General features: G+C 34.1%; 1 protein-coding gene across 2 annotated transcripts in view; it reads left to right on the top strand.

The window, feature by feature from the left end:
- Positions 1-17,908, top strand: part of LOC149798990 (gamma-tubulin complex component 3 homolog) — a 131,473-nt gene that overhangs the window by 107,266 nt on the left and 6,299 nt on the right. Inside the window, exons 20-25 of one of the 2 annotated variants that reach the window (XM_089957914.1) lie at positions 252-387; positions 1,140-1,228; positions 2,740-2,871; positions 7,390-7,419; positions 14,128-14,268; positions 16,462-16,581. In XM_089957914.1, the coding sequence (XP_089814040.1) occupies positions 252-387; positions 1,140-1,228; positions 2,740-2,871; positions 7,390-7,419; positions 14,128-14,268; positions 16,462-16,581 (648 nt within the window). The remainder of the gene's footprint in view (positions 1-251; positions 388-1,139; positions 1,229-2,739; positions 2,872-7,389; positions 7,420-14,127; positions 14,269-16,461; positions 16,582-17,908) is intronic. The other variant, XM_089957915.1, reaches the window with a different exon arrangement.

The following is a 17,908-nucleotide window of genomic DNA, read 5'->3' on the forward strand; positions in this document are numbered from 1 at the left end:
TGGGAAAGATATCAGTGATCAAACTATTGACTTCATGTTTTATTTTTGTTTTTTAAAAATAAGTTTGCAAGAAATGTACCTCATCTGGAGTAAGAAAGTATTAACTTGTGTTTGCATACAGTTTCATTTATGTATCCCTTAAAATTCATGTAATAATGCACCTTGACAAACATGATTTTGAACCTTGAAGAAACCTTAAAAATTTTGAAAGAAAATTGCTATTAACCCTGTGTATATTAATTCCATTATAGGTGTTTACTCCAGAGTGCATGATCATGTACTTGAGGGTGTTTAACTTCCTATGGAGAGCAAAAAGAATGGAATACATACTTGCCTTAATCTGGAAGAATCAAATGACCAATTCTAGGTTTCTCCGAGCTATACCAGGTATGTTTTGTGAAAAGTCAGTTGTAGAAACTAAATTTATGTTTCGATGCTTTTGATCCATGTTTCAGATTTGCTCAGTGATCTGAGAATGGATTTGAAAGATCCGGTTTAATTTTTTTAATTTTATTTGAATGATTGTTTTAGTTCCCAGAGCCACTGTGTATATGAAGAACAATACAGACCTAGGCAGATGTACAGCTTGAGGAAATGAGGATATTACTGTATTTCCAGCCTTTTTTGCAAGAAAGCTCAGATATTATAGCATGTCAATATATTTGATTTGGCCAATACTGAGTATTTGGACCAGTATATTTGCAGTTACTTCCCTTGATGAGGTTTGCTTGCCAAGAGTAATATAATTATCATTAGTTTGTTATATGACACAAACAGGAAATGTGTTTATTCATTATTGTATTTACAAATTTCAAACTTATGGAAATATATTTTAAAGAGAATAAGTCTTCCATTTAAAACAGAGGGAAAGAGAGAACATTCATTAGCTGGTGAAAAGGTCAGTTGAAAAGAGTTATTAAAACTAAAGAATAAGGCAGACTTGGGTAGCAGAAGCATTGCAAAATAAAGTTGAGATTTGCAGGTCAAACTATTGTTATACATTTCTGAACTTCAGTGGTACTGCTAAAAAAGCAAACATATTCATTGTCCAGTATTGTTTTTGTTTTAAATATAACTAATAATACTACCTATGGGAATGTTATTTTCTTCTTTTGTTTGCTTTTCTTTTCTTTTCACAGAGTTATCAGGTATTCTGCACCAGTGTCATGTCCTGGGAAGTAAGATGGTACACTTTATACAGCAAACTCAGTACTATATCAGTTTTGAGGTAATTTCCATTATAGAATACAAATCATATGGCGAATAACAATCCTTTCAAGTGCACTGGATGCAGCAAGGGATCATATGTGTCAGGGATTGATTAAGATAAATGCAATAAACTGACAGTGAATGGTGCAAAACTAGTATCTAACTAGCCTGAGTGCTTTCAACACATTTTTTAAATAATTCTCTAAATTTGCTTAATAGCCTATAATTACTATAACAATGAAATATGTGGGATATAATTTGCATTTAAATAAATCTACATAAAATAACAGATGTAGTTATGGCTCATAGATTTCTAGGTCAATAAAAATATTTTCCAGTATCAGCAATAAGTTGAAATAAACTAGTTGAAACATAATAAAGTTAAAGGTTTAATTTCTGTAGAAACAGCCATGTAAAGTTTTGCAAACATAACCGTTTTTCTGTTTTGTTTGTCTGTCTTGTCTATGTTTTGTATATGCCTGTGAAAAAAACTCATTAAAGAGTCAAAAGCACTCAGGCTAGTTAGATATTAGTTTCACACTGTTCATTGTCAGTTTATTATTTTTATATATATATATATATATATATATATATATATATATATATATATATTGCAAGAGGTAATTTTACTACATTTGCATTTCATTGACAGTCATTTCATTGTCATTTCAGCTACCATCTTGTTTGTTTACATTCTCTTAAATGCATGTTGAATTTGCATTTATCTTTTCCATTCATTGTTTCTATATTCGTTTGCTCATATGGAAATCATTTTTCAAAGTTGAAATTTCCATTTTGGGTAGTATTATATTAACAGAATAAATGCTTTGATATCTTGTTTTATTAAAATACTTTAATTGAATAGAAAATGCATACAATCTAAAAGATGGTATTGAATTTAAGATAAATAAAAATATAACTGCAAGTGCAATAAATGTAAAAATATAATTGTAGAATATTTGTCAGAAATTTTTTTTTCTTTTCTCACTGTATTCAGATTAAAATTATTAGTTATTCTAATCATATTTTGATTAAACTTGTTAAGTAGACATATTATCAATATATGGGGCATGTTTGATTGTGAGCGAGATCTACACATATTAATGAAATTATCTGACCGAGATTGTTGCCACCCTGGAGATACATTTTAGTCCAGTTTTGCTCCACCTTAAGCTTATATTATGATTGTAATAGTCAGGGTCTCTCATGAGTGAAAACTGTGCACATTAATGCATCTGATTGCCATAGCTTGATATCTCTCTGATACTTAAGATTTTAATGCTTATCCAATTTCTAGGAAACTGGGTAAAAAAAATTTTTTAACATAGGTAAAATCAACTTGATTTAAAGTTGGGAGATGGCTTACATAGGATTTATTCTTACAGTACTACACAAGCCTGCTTAGTGGAATGGTCAACTTTAAAGTTGTGTATGTCCAGTGAGCAGTTTCAGGCCCCCTTGGGTCTCTTAATTTTACCCTTGTCCCCATTTTATGAAAAAAGTTGGAAGTGTATAAATCTGTGACTGCAGGTATTGGAGTGTTCCTGGGATGAGCTTTTAACAAAGGTTACTGAAGCAGAAGATCTGGACCACATCATCTCGGCACATCAAACCTTTCTTGACACCGTTATTTCACGTTGTCTACTGGATGAACAGTCCAGGGTGAGTATCCCTATGATTTAAGTTCTTAGCCTTTGTGTAAAAATACAAATATAATTGTTCCACACCATTTGAAGTCAAGCAGGGGGCATAGTATCTGTGATGCAGTGTGTACATCTAGATGTCCCCACTTTCTCTTCCACTCTGCAGCTTTATAGTTGTTTGAGATTTAAAGACAGCATTAGGATTCAGAATTTAATGTTTTCTATCACTTTCCTGTTCACTCTCTAACTTTAAAGCCTGAGAGATTAAGGGATTAAACTAGGTATGTTTATATATTGTTACTAGAACAATTGTTGATGATGTCATTGTTCCTAGCCAGGTCACAGCTTTTTCCCCAGTGCTCTGTAGCTTTATCACCATCACAAATTAAGCGATGACACTTTTTTTACTTCTTCATAATCAGTAGAAGGAGTGTTGTGTACCATATTTCAGGTGCCATCTTCAGGTTCAAGTTTATGACTCAGCATTTTATGTTTTCCATTGCACTTTCCAGACTACTCTGTAACTTTAAAGCCATTTGAGTAGGGATGAAACTTGGTAACCATTGGAGATTAAGGGTATGTGTATCCATCACTATAAGGTTCATCTGGTAGCAGATGAAGATGCTAACTTCAGCATCAAGATCACAGCTCAATATTTTGTTTTCCATAATTTTTAACTTCTGTACCATTTGAAAGCTGTTTGAGATAGAGATGAATATATTAGAGGTCCTGTCTTCAGAATTAATGATGCAGCTCAGTACTTCATGTTTTCATTGCATTTTGCCTTCCAGTCTACAAGTTTTCATTGCATTTTGCCTTCCAGTCTACAAGTTTTCATTGCATTTTGCCTTCCAGTCTACACGTTTTCATTGCATTTTGCCTTCCAGTTTACAAGTTTTCATTGCATTTTGCCTTCCAGTCTACAAGTTTTCATTGCATTTTGCCTTTCAGTCTACAAGTTTTAGGTGATTAATGGATGAAACTTGGTATACATGTACATCATCACTAGAGGATGTATTGCATGTTACATTGGATGCTTCAAATTTAAAGCTCATGGCTAAGTATTTTATGTTTCCATCACACTTTCCTGTATAACTTTAAAGCTGTTTTAGGTAAAGGGACGAAACTTGGCATAAATGTACATCATCAGTAGAAAGCTTATCTCTGAAAAGCTTGTTGGGTACCAACTGGGTGTCCTAGCTTCAAGGTCATAGCTCATTATTTGTTTTCCATCACATCTTCTTTTCCACAGTATAGTTTTAATTTTGTTAAAAATAAGTGATGTAATTTGGTACATGTATATTTGTCATCATTTCACAGGTGGGTTTTTTTGTACTACACTGAGGGTCTTATTTAGAAGTCATTGTCATTATGTTATGTATAAAAGTCAGTAAACATTTTTATACCGCTTTTCTGCACTTTTCCTTTAGTACTCTTTAAGATAGGGCAGTGAATCTTGGTTACTCTCAGTGTTGCTCAGCAGCTTTACAGGTACACATTAATGGTCATTTATTTCATGATGGGAAACTTATAATGATAATCACCATAGTAGTTGGGGACAAAACTAAAATTGCTTCTTTTTATGAGGATTTATATATTTAAACAACATACTTTCTTCCACAGAATGAGATTCTTTTCTAGATTTTTTGCAGAATTTATTGTTTACTTGGCACATAATATTGGAACGTTGCAATAACAGTATATATAGAAGAGTATAGTTCAGTAAACTAGCCCAGTTTTTATCAGCATGTATTCACATTTGAAATTACTGCCTTTTCAGTATCATATCAAACACTTTGGCAATTTACACAGAATCTAATTGTTACAAATGAGATGCTTCATATCATGCATTCCAAATTATTGCATTTTAAGTGACAGAGAGCAAAGAAGTATTATATGAATTAGTATATCCATGTATAGGTATTGTTAAATTTGGCTTCAAGATCATTGATATAATGTTTTATTTAACATTTTGTTTCTGACTTGTACTGCTTTGTGCAGATATATAAACTTCTGCATCCATAATGATCTTGTTAGCTATAGGCCTTTTGATGCTCATACTTTCAAAAAGGTGCCAGGATTCTGTGATATAGTGTATCCATATATATATATATATATATATATATATATATATATATATATATATATATATATATACACACTTGGCCATGTGTGTACATATATTCATACACATGTAATGACCTTGAACTCCTCCAACATACCTATAGCTAGGCCTTTGCAACTTGGGTCAGTGATAGTCCAGTGGGTATAGATTGTGCCAGCATTATTGAATTTTAATCACTCCTGGGTGTAGGGGTTGGTGACTTGGAGTGATTCTGCATTAATTTCAAATAACTCTCGAGTCATTTGTCAGAAATGTGTGAGAACTGGTATGTATGATCTATGACTTCATTGTCAATCCATATCCCACCGGGATCCTGGGGTCATGCACATGGGTCATTCCTATCCACATGCAAGTTAGCCTCATGGTCAAAAAATAGAAACTGTTGAGATATGCTCCCTATGACCACAAATACACTTACTGGGCATAAAAAGACAAAATAAGTTACAGACATATACCCTAGAACTATTCCTACCCCCAGGAACATAGCCTCCGGGTCATCACTTGTAAATATTTTAGATACATAGACAGCGTATACACTTGCTGGGAATGAAAACGCAAATTTAAATTTAGACATATAGCTAACGATGGCCCAGTGTAAATCCTTAGCTTCTGGATGATAGCTTTGACATGTTGTTATTTATTTGACATGAAAAGACAACTGCATATACCTAACTGATATTTGCTGTTAGGCCGGTCCTTACTCTTAGAGTCTCATATTTTAGTATGGAGTTTAGAAGGGGGAAGCATGTCTGTATTTGATTTACAAAAGCAGGATTCTAGTCTAAAAATAACTTGGTTGTTATAGTTTTGTGTAAATATTTTTTTCACCATCAAATGTTAGTTATATCTTTCAAGCCACTTTATTGTACCAGTCAGTTAAATACTACTTCTCTGCTGTTGTATTCATGTGGAAGATTTACCCAGTACATTGTATATATGTATACTTGGTAACATTGCTAGTTTTGATGGAATATTGCTGTTGTATTCATGTGGAAGATTTACCCAGTACATTGTGTATATGTATACTTGGTAACATTGCTAGTTTTGATGGAATATTGCTGTTGTATTCATGTGGAAGATTTACCCAGTACATTGTGTATATGTATACTTGGTAACATTGCTAGTTTTGATGGAATATTGCTGTTGTATTCATGTGGAAGATTTACCCAGTACATTGTATATATGTATACTTGGTAACATTGCTAGTTTTGATGGAATATTGCTGTTGTATTCATGTGGAAGATTTAGCCAGTACATTGTATATATGTATACTTGGTAACATTGCTAGTTTTGATGGAATATTGCTGTTGTATTCATGTGGAAGATTTACCCAGTACATTGTATATATGTATACTTGGTAACATTGCTAGTTTTGATGGAATATTGCTGTTGTATTCATGTGGAAGATTTACCCAGTACATTGTATATATGTATACTTGGTAACATTGCTAGTTTTGATGGAATATTGCTGTTGTATTCATGTGGAAGATTTACCCAGTACATTGTATATATGTATACTTGGTAACATTGCTAGTTTTGATGGAATATTGCTGTTGTATTCATGTGGAAGATTTACCCAGTACATTGTATATATGTATACTTGGTAACATTGCTAGTTTTGATGGAATATTGCTGTTGTATTCATGTGGAAGATTTACCCAGTACATTGTATATATGTATACTTGGTAACATTGCTAGTTTTGATGGAATATTGCTGTTGTATTCATGTGGAAGATTTACCCAGTACATTGTATATATGTATACTTGGTAACATTGCTAGTTTTGATGGAATATTGCTGTTGTATTCATGTGGAAGATTTAGCCAGTACATTGTATATATGTATACTTGGTAACATTGCTAGTTTTGATGGAATATTGCTGTTGTATTCATGTGGAAGATTTAGCCAGTACATTGTATATATGTATACTTGGTAACATTGCTAGTTTTGATGGAATATTGCTGTTGTATTCATGTGGAAGATTTACCCAGTACATTGTATATATGTATACTTGGTAACATTGCTAGTTTTGATGGAATATTGCTGTTGTATTCATGTGGAAGATTTAGCCAGTACATTGTATATATGTATACTTGGTAACATTGCTAGTTTTGATGGAATATTGCTGTTGTATTCATGTGGAAGATTTACCCAGTACATTGTATATATGTATACTTGGTAACATTGCTAGTTTTGATGGAATATTGCAGAGAATTTTCCAGAATAATCCATATGATATGACACTTTTTACCTGAATTATTTAGGTTGGAGCAGGTTTGTTTGCTGTGTACTGTACAAGTCCATTTTACTTGAATAACATGTTAACATTTACAACTTGTATTTTACAAACAATTTCTCATCATTTTAATGGCATGAAAGATCTAAATCAAATTTTTGATTGATAATTTAACAGGATGGCACAGATGGAAAAGCTAAACATCAGGTTTGCATATGTTTCACATTCCACATGCATAACTGCACATTTGATGGCAATGGTCAGGTGGTTGATTTATTCTTATTGAGGCAGAAGCACAAGGTGTGACTTTAAACATGTTTACATAGAATTTATGATAAATTTGAAGATGAAATTTGCCAATTTCAAATTACTTCACTGCTTTGCAAGGGTTAGAAAAAGTATATCTTATCCTAATTTCAATCTCATCCAATTTTCATTGTAGCATAAAAAGACGCAATGCACATTTGTCTTTCATGTTGTTTTTTTCCTTTATGTCTCTGTATTTACTATTGATGATGTAGAGTAAACAAAAAAGCCTGTTTATGCAATATGTATACAGTCTAGTTTGTTTATCTGACCTCTTATCCACATATTTGGAAAAACTTATTTTAGGTGTCTCAGAATTAAACCAGTTATCATATAACATTCTCTTGTTACATCACTTTATATAAATGGCAGCATGCCATACTTTAACATTTCATACAAAAAAGTAGTGTGTCACACTCACATCACTTAAATTGCAGCATGTCATACTGTGACATCACTTCATATAAATGGCAGCATGTGACATTTCATACAAAAAGTAGTGTGTCATACTGTGGCATCACTTAATATAAAAGCAGTAGGTCATAATATGATCACTTCACATAAATGGCAGTGTGTCACATCTGTGACATCAATTTACATAAACAGCAGAAGGTCATAGTGTGGCATCATTTCACTTCAACAGTGGTATGTCATACTGTGGCATCATTTTATTTATAAGAAGGTTCTGTGGTAGCTGAGTTTGTATTCATAACCCAATCATTACAAGTTTGATACTCAACCAGGTCCGTTAGAGATGGCAGCCTCGATGTGTTTTTGGGAAAGGCACTTAGCTCCCATTTCCTTGGCATGATATAGCCAGCAATGAGTTAAAAGTGCTGTTAAAACCAACAACCATAATATCAACAGTATGTCATATACAGTAACATCACTTCATATAAACAGTATGAAACACTGTGGTTGCTTCATAAAAACAGTATGTCATACTGTGCCATCACTTAATATAAATAGTTTGTTATGCTGTAACCTAACAACCAATGCAGCAGAACAGTGTAATCTTAGTAATGCAAAGTGCTTAACATTATTATTATTATTATTGATTAATAGAATCAGACATTTGGTAGTCAACTTGTTTCATAAATTGCATGTTAAGTGTCTTGTAGGGTCCTGTATTTGTCTGACAGTTAAAATTTATCCTACATTGAAAGGGAACAGTTTATTTGGATTTATGAGACTAGACTGAATTCTTTTCTTATCAGACATTGAAATAGTTGATATGCATTTTCTTTCCAAGTAGTTTAGGTTCTTATTGTGATCTTGTCATTGTGATTGTGAAGTGGTTCAAGCTGTGTCATTTGCAAGAAGTACAATAGTAATATTCACCATAGTGTTTAAATACACAATACAATGGTAATATTCACCATAGTGTTTGAATACACAGTACATTGGTAATATTCACCATAGTGTTTGAATACACAGTACAATGGTAATATTCACCATAGTGTTTGAATACATAGTACAGTGGTAATATTCAACATAGTGTTTGAATACACAGTACAGTGGTAGTATTCACCATAGTGTTTGAATACACACACTGAGGTCTCAGCCTGCACTCTTTATTTATTGCTGGTCAAATAATGTTTTTGGAATTTCTCTCCCTTTTTAAAAGTTGTACTTTGTACTGCTGGATAGACATACCTGGTCCAAGAAAATGAGGAATTTGTCTGTTTAATGGGGACAAACATGCAAAAATGAAATTTGCGCAAACTTCATATATAATTTGCTGTATGTATAACGTTCATTTTCTGAAAATTTGTACATTTCATTCTTACTCGTTATGAAGAAATTTATGAAAAACCGACCATCTCTCCAGATTCGTCCTTAATAGAACAATGCGCTTCCCTCCCCCTGAACAAATAGCAGATGTGATGTCATTTGAGATGCTGTGTGCACACTGGCATTATTGATAATGAATTATGGAGAACTTGCCCCATGGAGAACTCGCTCTGGGAGAACTTATCCCAGGTGTAAGGAGAAGTTGACCCATTTTGGTCAGAGAAGTCGCCCCACTGCACCTGGAGAAGTCACCCCAAGGATCATATATGCTAATTCTGAGATGCTGCCACATGGTTCTGAAGGCTTTATTTATTGTTGGTTTTCTTCAACTTAATAACTTATTAAATCTATAAAATGTGCAACTTTTCAACTTTTCCATTTGATCAGCTCCACTTCTGTACTTAATGAAAAAGAAGTGTTATCTGTCCCTTTTGCTCTGCTCTTCAAATCGTCAGATGCATTTTATTTGCAAAAATAGAATGGGTGTAAGCATGATATGATGTCTGCAGTTTTATATATCAAAGGGCTCCAACCGAATAACCAAAGTCATCCTGAGACGACTTTATGGCATGGACCGCTATAACCCGAAATCGACTGAATTGGTGCTGACCATCAGTAAGCCAAAGGGTTATAGTATCATCTCTCTAACTGAACAATTTAATCTGATTTTTCACTGAGATTTGCTAACCATTGACGAATGATACTTGAACTCCATAAAAAGCATCATTGATGCCTACTCAGGAAATGCGGTCGCTACTGAGTTCAACATCTTGGCTAATGCGCAGAATTCGGATGGTTTCTGAAAGCTCGCATGTACTACACCCATCATTTAATTTATTTCTTCATTTTTGTCCATGTTTGTAATTTTATTATTTCTCAATAAAACAAACTTTAAAGTTGAACAAGAAGTTTAAAAAATATTTCACTACTAAATTGCTGATGCACAATAAACAGGATTACATTATTTTATTATATATAACAACACCATAATCATATGGTCCGAATCAGCTTGGAAGGTTGAAGAATTTTATATTTTTAAACAAGTGTTCCTGTTGTTTTAGTAGATGTCCGATGAAAAAAAGGATCTCAGCAAATTTGACAGTGATTTTGATATCACTGCATATATCTGTGAACTTAACAAAATTTACCAAATGACCAAAAAGGAGTATACACTTTGTCATGATGACCTTTGCACCATCACGTTGGAATGCCAAACATAATAAAATAGAATTAGGATACAGTTGCAGCGTCTGATCTAGAACATTTATTCAACAATGAACTGACACTTAGTTCTTCGTTTTTGAACATATCTCACAAGTGAAATATTCTTTCTTGTTTTTCTTTTGGCTTCCGGGTCTGACTTCATTTCAGTTTCTCTTCTGAAACCATCTGGAGTTACATTGGTATGGAGTTTGCTTTCTTTTACAGGAGAGTCAATACCAGATAATAAGAAACATCATTCGTGTATTCAAAATAATTCGGTAACCACCATGTGGCAACATCTTTTACTGCTAACAGTATTGTTCTAAGGTACACATTTCTATCCTTCAAATAATTTATTTATTTCAAAGATAACTATTAAATAGGTTTTCTGTATGACAAGTTTTGGGGTGACTTATCCAAACCATTTGGGGCAACTTCTCCAGCCACTCTGGGGCAACTTCTCCAGATACGTTGGGGCAAGTTCTCCATATACCGTTGATAATGCAGTCAAGCGTTCTATGAGTTGGCTGTGCTTAAATGTTTAAATTATGGCGACTGTCAGTGATGACAGTGATGTGGATGACATTTCTGAAGTAGAATATTCCATTAAAACCAACCTTACATGTATGAACCAGAGACAGGTTCATGTGACAAAGATGAACATGACTCATCATAGTCTGATAATGGCGATGATCTTTGGCCTTTTGAGAAACATTCAGGCTCAAAATGTCTCTGGCACAGCCTGGTGTGTTGAGTTGGCATAAAGCCTTCTTTCTTTAGTTTGATCGCCCATACAGATCTCCTTTTTTAGGGTCCTTTGGAAATGTGAAAAAAACTAATCTTCTGTCCGGAACTGCTATTATTCACACAATTTAGAGCTATGCATTGAACTGTCTTGTTTCTACTTGACTGTTCGCTGCACAAACTGAATACGACTTTTATACGTTAATTGTCTCAAATGACATCATTTCCTGTTTGTATGGAAGGGAGCTAACAAGTTCGGGGCAGGTTCTTTCTGTTTGATCTCGGAATACAGGACAGTCTTTTGTTATGAAATGTTTGTGCAAATACAAGAGATGCAAAGAAAAGAATAGTTGTGATAGATTATATACACAAACTACTAAATATCCTTCTATTTACAATAAAACTGTGCAGGTCGGGGTTTTTGTCCCATTTAAGACCCAACAGCCAAAGTAGCTTGTTCTCTCTGAGCGCTGTTTTAGGTAAATTTACTTTCAGAGTTGTTCAGGTGCACCCCTCTGGATCTGGATAAAAATAACAAAATCAGGATGTTTAACACAGTATGGGCTGATGTAATTTTCCTGCCAAATGTAATACATATTGAGTAGAATTACAACCAAAAAAACCAGATGGCATTTACGTGACATTTTTATATATTTAAATGAAATGAGAGAAGGGGCATTGACTGTTGCAAGAGCATTAAAAAAAACAACAAATTTGTAATGGCAGGAGCATTTAATGTGGCAGGAGGCTGGGGTGTTTATTATGGCAGGAACATTTACTATGGCAGGAGGCTGGGGTGTTTATTATGGCAGGAACATTTACTATGGCAGGAGGCTGGGGTGTTTATTATGGCAGGAACATTTACTATGGCAGGATGCTCGGGTGTTTATTATGGCAGGAACATTTACTATGGCAGGATGCTGGGGTGTTTATTATGGCAGGAGCATTTAATATGGCAGGAGTGTTTATTAATCAGAATATGGTAGATCCAATTCATGTTAATACATTAAGTTTAAACAGCTAAAAGATGCATTTTACAGAATTTGACATGTTAGTTACACATTTCCTAGATATTAATCAAACACAGTGGTTTGGGTACATTAAAGTTTGCCATATATTAATGAATATCATTTCCATCCTTCACTGGACACCAAGATCTATTATGTATGCACATGTTTGTTTATGAGTTTGTGATATATGAGGTATCTCAAAGGGTGTGAAAATCCCATTGTAAAGTTAGCATTGAACACTTCAGTTTTATTCAGTTTCTCCATCTGTATGTTTTCTTATTAATACATTGACCAATTTACCTCACCAGTGTGAATTAGCTTATTTCAGCAGTAGCATTGTTATCATTAAAAGTGTTGTGTCTCACCAACATCAGCATGGTGAGAGATAGCTATTACTTTACTGCTGTAAATTGGGAGTTTAAATTGTGTTCAACATTTATCTATCTATCTATCTCTCTATCTATCATACATACATACATACATACATACATACATACATACATACATACATACATGTATATATGCTATATGCATAAGAATTGCAAGATTCATTCTTTTTAAAAAGTAAAAGAAATAAAGAGCAAATATGCTTGTGTCTTATTGGTGCCATTCTATTTTTCCATCTGTGTTTTATTTATTCTGTTGCAGAGGTATGGACAGGTACCGTATGAAGCTCAATACTTTTATAAAACATGATATTTTCAATACATGCAAATAAGGAAGGATTTCAAGTTTTTGCACATGAGGACTATACATATTTTTTGTGAGTACTAGACACAAGTTGATAATGGATAATGGTTCAACAGGAATGTCAACACCAAGAAAAATGAAACTTGCATTCAAATTCAATGGAATATCACAATATCTTTTAATAATAACATAAAGTTCAAAGTTTTTACAATATGACCATCAAAAAAGTGCAAATTCATGTTGAAATTTTGGTCTTAATCTGTTGTTGGTATTAATTATATGATGGATAGTATTGTCTGTATTGAAAGCTTTAAAGTTATGTATCATCACTTACTTGAAAGGTATCCAATTAACCTGATCCCAGGCACTAAGTTGGTAATTCTGATTCAATATATCACTCTGTTTATTTTGAAAAAGGAATTTATTTACTGTGGTATCAAGCTTCTGCTATTTTTGTTACAGCTTTTCTTGGAATAAAACATTTTCATAAGTAAGAAATTGCAGTTAGCATTGACTTATTTTTTATAATAAAATAGTTTTACCATTTATTTTTACAAACTTGATCATTTGTTGTAATATTTCTGGATTTTGTGAAAATTGCATCATGGCTACATATTACATGCATTTTATCTACCTTGCAGTTTATCTATAATATTACTCAATAACAAATGCAGAATCGATGGTTTTTGTTAATTGTCTAATAGCATGATTATTCATTCTTTGTAAGAGATTACAGTACATAACAAAGTGCATTGACCATTTTCTTTCCAATTCTAATTTACACCCCGCTACACTGTAAAATCCAGGTATGAAAGGTGCATTCATGCTACAATGCACTGTGTACATTTTGCTTGATTTGCAGCATATTGAAGTATGACATTCAGTAAGGCCTATTAGAGATCAGTCTAATACATAAGGTAATTAAGAAATGGCCAGAAATACCTCTTTGTGTGCCTATGGTGTGGATTGTAATTGTTTGCAGTACTGAAGGACCTTATTGTTTTCGTATAATATGGGGTGTAGTTGTTGGCAGTACAGAACGTGGAATTCTATGCCAGCTTGTATCATTTAGCAATAATCAGTAATGCCTTACACAAGAATTACAAGGTTGTTCATTTTGTATGTGCTATATGGCAGTTGCATTTTGATATTCCTCATTCCATTTCAGGGTATTCTGACTCAGCTAAGGACTATATTTGACTTGATCATTGAGTTCCAGACAGCCCAGGATGACTTCTATCAGGCAGCCACCAAAGAGCTGATGGCTAGACTGCACTACAAAAAACTACAGGAAAAGAGGACAACTGAGGTTGGTATTTTCTACCCCTGGCTGGAACAATTCCACTTGCTTGACATCAGGAGGAAATTATTTCTCTGTTGGGCAGCTGAGGTCTGTAGATGTATATTGCAGATATTCTACTTATCTTTTTTTAATCTCACCTTCAGTAGTGACGATGGTTCTGAGGGATTATGTGGAGTTGATGGAATTATGTCTGAAGGATTATGTGGAGTTGATGGAATTATGTCTAATGGATTATGTGGAGTTGATGGAATTATGTCTGATGGATTATGTGGGGTTGACAAAGCTATATCTGAGGGATTATGTGGAGTTGATGGAATTATGTCTGATGGATTATGTGGAGTTGATGGAATTATGTCTGATGGATTATGTGGAGTTGACAAAGCTATATCTGAGGGATTATGTCAGGTTGATGGAATTATGTCTGAGGGATTATGTGGAGTTGATGGAATTATGTCTGAGGGATTATGTGGAGTTGATGGAATTATGTCTGATGGATTATGTGGAGTTGATAAAATTATGTCTGAGGGATTATGTGGAGTTGACAGATATTTCTGAGGGATTATGTGGATTTGATAGTGATAAATCAAGTGCAGGTGTGAGAAAGAAATCAGCACATTTTATCCTGAAGTTATTTGTCTCCTTCATGAGGAGGATACATTTTCTTTGATTTCAGTAGGTTTCACATTTCAGACATATTTTTCATCCACTCTCTCATATGCAATGATTCTGCTATCTCTTCCTGATTTACTAATTGGGTGTAGCTTTGACATTTTTGGTTTTTGTTTGTTGATGTTGTGAGTTATTCTCAGTCCAGGTGTGACCAGTTTGTATGCACTTGAAATATGGATGATGTTGAATGCACCCTGAGTACCATGCTATCACTTTAAAACCCACACAGTAAAATAATGCTGGGATTTTTTACTCACCTCCCTTTTGGACCTTGAATATATGTACCTCATTTATCGGGATAGGCTTTGTATTACCCATGGTTGTGTTTGTAAACTATGGTATATTTTAGTTACATTTTTTTCTATTGGGACAATATATTCCAAATTTCTAAAGGCAGTCCTGCTACATGGATAGTTTCTTAATTTTGTTCTCTCTCTTGCACTTTGTGGGTGAAACCTCTTCTGTTTTGTAGTACATTTTCCATAGAGCAGGAGCAGTGCATCTTGGGGATCAGTAAAAACTGCCCATTTCCAGTGTTTTGAAAGCCTTTTATCTGGGTCATGTTCATCACTTTTGCTTCCAAATTGTCAAAATTTCTGCCCTTTTGAGCTGTTTCTCCCTTGGAAGTGAGCTTCCATGTAAAATTTTGCAACCTTGCCTTTCTGCAGTTGGAAACCTTGGTGCATTGTTTCCTCCATCTTCTTCAATTCAGACGTCAAAGTATTTACTCAGTTTATGAGCATCTGGAGTGGCGTTAGACCTTGGAGCTGACATAAGCTGAATTGTTTACATAGTCAAGATCATAATTTGGTGCAAAATGCAGAAAGATTGATTAATGAGAAAGGTTAAAAAATGAATTTTCTAAAGAAATGATAACCTTAATCTTGTGTGATGTATGAAATGTGAATAAACTCTTCTCAAGCTGTTTATGTCAGATTGCAAGAATGTGTTAACAGGATATTTTTTAAGTATGTCTTGATCATCTTTGGAAATTATGTTGAATTATAGAGAATGATAATATGAATTGTTCCTGCTCAACTTCGTAGAGCATATTGTTTCATTCTTCTTCAAACAACTCGTCCAAGAATTTTAGATCATTGCATGTATTTAGTATGACTCTATACCACCAGTTAGGTGTTGTAGATCATGTGGTCTCATTTAGACAGAAGAAAGGAGCTGGTAAGAAGCTTGTAAATAGCTGGTTCAGTTATAAACAGGGTGTGGGTTTAACGGAAATTAATTTAGCTGTGTCAGTTTCTCTGTGGTTGAGTTACAAACATGGTGTTGGTGTAAAGTAGTTTAACTGATCTGCATTGTTTTCTGAGATTGTTGCAATGAACAGTCCTTTAATGGATTATCTGATAGGGCAGTGAAATATGCCTGATTGATTTGTTAGACATCCCAGGTGTGACACCTGTTCCAGCTAAACCCTGTCTATTGCTCTATGTGCCTGTATAATAATATAGTGATGAATACCATGTTACACCCTTATCTCACAGTGCTTTTGTTACATGGACTCTGTTTTTCCAGGGAGATTGGGGCTTGACAGAGGAAATGGAGGAAGAAGAGAGACACAGGAAAATAGAGTTTCTCAAGGAAATTATCCCATCAACTCGTGCTAAGCTTGCCATTTTGGCTCAGTCCTACCAGGTAACTATGTCCAATTATGATTTTGCTTCGTGTAGTGTTTGAAATAACCACTCATCTTAGATAGGTAAATTTGTCAATCAAAAAAGCCCTCACAGATCCATTGGATCAAAATGCATTTCTGCTGGTCACTGTCATAGGTTAAATAGACTATCCATGTATCCAATAAAACATATCATGATATGCTCTTTCATGGTTAATTGATCTCTTTATTTTGTTAATTGAGTACCTGCCAAGACCCTACATTTGACAATGTACATTTAATTCTAGTGGTGAAATATGGCCATGTGTTATTCATACATAAGTAACAGCCAGCCTGGTACCCCAGACCAACATACAAGTTTCAGTGCTGATACTTACTCATTCAGGGTTCCAGGCTATTACCAAACCTTGGTGGGGCCCCGAGTGGCCGAGTGGTCTAAAGCGCTTTCCATGGATCACTGCCATCTCACCTCTGCCTGCGTGGGTTCGAGTCTCGGATTCAGCCAATGTGGTTATGTTAGAAAGCTTGCCTGTAGCTTCTCGTGGGTCGGTGGTTCTTTCCGGAGGGTTTTCCTGGGTTCTTCACCCACCATTAATACTGGCTGCCATGTATAGCCTATCCTGTGCTGAAAAATGGCGTTAAACCCTACAACAACAACAACCAAACCTTGGCTAATTAGAAAAGAAAGATGGTTAGCAGGCTCAATAAATATAATACACAGTTATGCTGAATACAAGGTTTTAGTTTTAGATCATTATTGACACAAAATATTCAATGTATTTTGAGGTGAATACTGGAAAGATATGGAAGTTCCAGCATCAAAAGTCAGAAATTTGATGATGACAAGAATGAGCACTTTTGTAAATACAGTCTAGAGAAGAGAGTGACAAAGTACCAAATTCCTGGGATGACGAATACAGATAATTGAAATATGACTTGGGAATGTGGAATTAAGTTATGTATATTGTCTCCACTGAGTATTTAGAGAAATATGAAAGCATGTGTGTATCAGTAGAATTCAGGCAAGATGAATAAAAATGTTATTACAGTAAAACCTGTCTTGAGAGACCAGACCTGACAACAAAATCAGCTTTGCTTAAGACAGATGGATTCATAACAGATTTGTGTAAGATGACCAGTTATAAGGTCGAAATTAAACAGGGTTTCAAAAGGAAAAATACCCACCATTATTGTACATGCATTTTATTCACAGTATACGTTAAAATATTGCATTCATTTCATCTCAGAATAATTTTTATAGCAATAAATATATATCCATCATAAATATTAACATTTATTTTTGAAGATGCGGTATACATACTTAGCATATGAATTGGAAAATTAACT

This window comes from Sinohyriopsis cumingii, chromosome 5 (genome assembly GCF_028554795.1).
Source record: "Sinohyriopsis cumingii isolate HCF-2022 chromosome 5, ASM2855479v2, whole genome shotgun sequence".
Taxonomy (NCBI): Eukaryota; Metazoa; Mollusca; class Bivalvia; order Unionida; family Unionidae; genus Sinohyriopsis; species Sinohyriopsis cumingii.